Source organism: Pygoscelis adeliae, unplaced genomic scaffold (assembly GCF_000699105.1).
Source record: "Pygoscelis adeliae isolate BGI_AS28 unplaced genomic scaffold, ASM69910v1 Scaffold461, whole genome shotgun sequence".
NCBI classification, from domain to species: Eukaryota; Metazoa; Chordata; class Aves; order Sphenisciformes; family Spheniscidae; genus Pygoscelis; species Pygoscelis adeliae.
Genome location: NW_008824029.1, coordinates 400,809 through 403,987, shown reverse-complemented (window position 1 = coordinate 403,987; position 3,179 = coordinate 400,809). Strand labels below are relative to the sequence as shown.

The 3,179-nt window shown below is 58.9% G+C and overlaps 1 protein-coding gene across 1 annotated transcript in view; it reads right to left on the bottom strand.

Annotated features, from left to right (window-relative positions):
* The window catches only part of ABCA3 (ATP-binding cassette, sub-family A (ABC1), member 3), a 24,952-nt gene that overhangs the window by 19,984 nt on the left and 1,789 nt on the right, over positions 1-3,179 (bottom strand). Inside the window, 2 exon segments of the mRNA XM_009327266.1 lie at positions 75-202; positions 736-1,000. Of these exon segments, the coding sequence (XP_009325541.1) occupies positions 75-202; positions 736-1,000 (393 nt within the window).

The following is a 3,179-nucleotide window of genomic DNA, read 5'->3' as shown; positions in this document are numbered from 1 at the left end:
GCGGGGTCTGGATCGCAGAGGGCGGGAGGATGCCGCCCCCCCGCCTCCTCGTCCCCCCCCCCCGCTCCACTCGCCTGGAGGGGCAGCGGGGCCGTGCTCTGATGGAAGCGGTGCTTGAACACGACAGCGGCCAGCACGCTGCCCGAGCGATTGTCCGACTTGACGTACTCCTCAAAGTCCCTCTCCGAGGCGAAGCCCTGAGCTGCAGAGGGGGGAAAGACGGAGATGGGGGCACAGAGCACAGCAACTCAACGCGGGCTGACGCTCAACCGTCACCGAAAACATCGGTTTGGTCCAAGACACGAGGGATGCGCTCCAGCCAGAGCTGGGAAACACCGCTGCTGTCAGACCCGGGGGGTTCACATGGGATGCTGCTGTACCCACCTGCAGGAGTCAGCTCTCCTTTCGGAGAAAATCCTAACGTTATCTTCAGTTTGGAACATGAAGCGCTAAAATTTTCTATGCCACAAGATTTCCAAAAATACTTTGTCTCAGGGAAGTGACAGCCATATTCTTTAACTATTTTAGGGCAATATTTTTCTAGATGGAAACTGCAACACAATGCGACCAAAAATCAAAACAAAATCCTGTAGTTTTAGTGGAACAAAAATAAAACCGTTGCCTTGAAGTTCTGATAAAATTGGTGCCTCCCTGGAATAGAGCATCAGGATTTATCAGAGTAAAAATCCGTACCCATTTCTGGGGTGGAGGCCGCAGCCCCTGGCCCCTGCTCACCTCTGATGCTGATGGGTAAAGCCCTCTCCACCGCCTCGGCAATGCTCCTGACGGCGCTGCTGTTGGAGGGGACGTAAGCCAGCTCCCAGGGGTTGCTGGCGTGCCGGCGGTAGAAGAAGCCTGGCAGGTCATCCACGGTCTCGGGGGGGTAGACGGTGGCGTTGGGGTGGCTGATGGAGTGCACCCGGTGTCGCAGCGCTATCAGGATGGCGGCGAAGAGCAGCGGCAGGCAGATTTCAATGACTGTCACCAAGATCTGCCGTTTCTGCAGGAAAGATAAAGATTAAAAAAAAAAAAAAAGTAAACACTGAAGGTAGATCAAACACAGTAACGAGGTTCAGGGCATGCAAATGCCACGTAGCACAAGTGTTCTTGCATTTCCCAAGGTTTCACAACCCGGGTTTTTTCCGGAGCCCAGGAACGACACTGCACCGGTTCCCGCATCCTTCAGGACCTTCCAGCCAAGCTGTCCCCTTCCCTAAGCGCCGCTCCATCTCAAACCACCCTCCTTCAGAGCCTTCCCTGACCTGCTGCCGGGTTCGAATGAGCTGAGCTGGTCGTTTGCCCTTTCCCTCTGCAACGGGGCTCTGCCCAGGAGCAGGCAGCACTCGGGGCTTGCCTACAGCACTCCTGCAGGCAACCGCAGCGACGCACCTCCTGCGAAGAGGGCCTGTGCCGTGGGACCGGCCGCAGCCGGGAGAGCAGAGAGAACAGCTTTCACCAAAGCAGAGCAACCTTGCCCGACAGGGCTGGGAGCTAAAAATACCGTAACTAAACGAAAGGCTGGGACGAGCAAGCAGGGGGGAGGTAAAGCAGGGCAAAGCTCATGCAGTCAGTGAAGTTTTTTCTGCGGAGCTTCGCGGCTGCAGGCAGCGGGACACGGGCTCTGCGTCCCAGCCTGGGATGGGACCTGGCAGAGCCTCTGGCTACAGGCATCAGTGCCCTCGCGCAGCACGGAGAACGTACCCATGAGCTCAGCCTTCACCCCGAGGCCTGTCTGCCCTAAACACAGTGGCTCATTTACTATTTTTAATTGAGGTTCAAACAACCAGACAATGAACTCGAGTCCGGTGAACGCACTCGGGCAGCCAAGCCGGAGCACGACCCTCCAGCAGTTTCGCCCAGGGCTACCTCTCCTGCAAACTTCCCACTAGCTACTAACGCACGCCACCAACCCGGATTAATTAGCATTTAAAACTCTGCTCGTCCCAGGGGAACCGGGGTCATCTCTGACCGGAGGGGCAGGGCGAGCAGCGGTCCCAACCAGTGCCATGCACGGCCACGTCCCTGCAGTGTGACCCCCCTGACCTGTTTTACAGCAGGAGCTAGGACACACTGCTGACCGATGGATTTATGCTCGTAAAATCACTACAGAGGTCTCGCTCGCTTGCAGGGAGGACAGCGGTGAGCACTGGGCTACTCCCACTGAAGCTGCATCACCCAGCTGGGGCAGGGATGGGAGAAGGAGGCAGCACCCAGAGCTCGGCCAGGCACACCAGGTCCCACCACGAGCAGGAGGGCATGGCTCAGCCCTGCGTCCAGCGCAGTGGCAGCAGCCAGGCAGGTCTGGGTACCAGAGGACCCAGCCGCCTTATTTCCTCCTGCAAACCGAGCTGCCTTCACCCGAGCCCAGCCCAGCCCACCAAACCTCAATCACCGCAGGGACAGCTAACGAGATGTCCCCGGCAGCAGGGAGCAGCCCTGGCCGCAGGGATTCACAGCTGCTCACCTGGAGCACGTGCCCAGAGCAGCAGTGGCATTAGCCTCTTCTGAGAGCTCTGGCTAAGACAGGCTTTACAAGAGGGGGGGGGGTTTCTACCCTTCCCTCCACCAGGCTGGAAAGAAGAACAACGCAAGGCACAAGAGGAGCACCAAGAGGTTTATTCTCACAACTTTGCTGTCTCAGCAAGTGGGTTTTATCCGATGGCGCAGCCCCTCCCTGACATCTCTGCACGCTCAGTGCTGTTAAACCGCCTCCTGCCTGGCCCCATGGCTGCCGGCACAGCGGTGCCGCGGCGCGGACCACAGCAGGGCGCAGCGGTGGGCTGCGGTGCTGTAAAAACCACGCCTGCGGGCGCCGGGCACCCGTACAGGGTGAGCACGCTGTAGGCAGGGTATGGCTCAGCCCATGTCAGGGCTCCTCACTTGCCTGTTCTCCTGCCTGCGCTGACCACGTGAGGAGGCAGCACCCCAGCTGCCACAAAAGCTCCTTCAGCTCTGCAAACACCAAGCATCGAGCTGTGCTGAGCATGGAGTTATACCTCCCGTCCCTCTGCGGAGTGGAAAAAGGTTTTATTTTTTAAATGGAGGGGGGGGGGAAGCAGCAAGTGGGGCACGCTAAGGTGGGCACAGTCTCCGGTGGGGCAGGAACGGAGCCCTGAGCACAGACCAGCCCAGACCTCCCGGGAAGGTGGCCAGTCTGCCCTGCAGCAGCTGGGGGGACG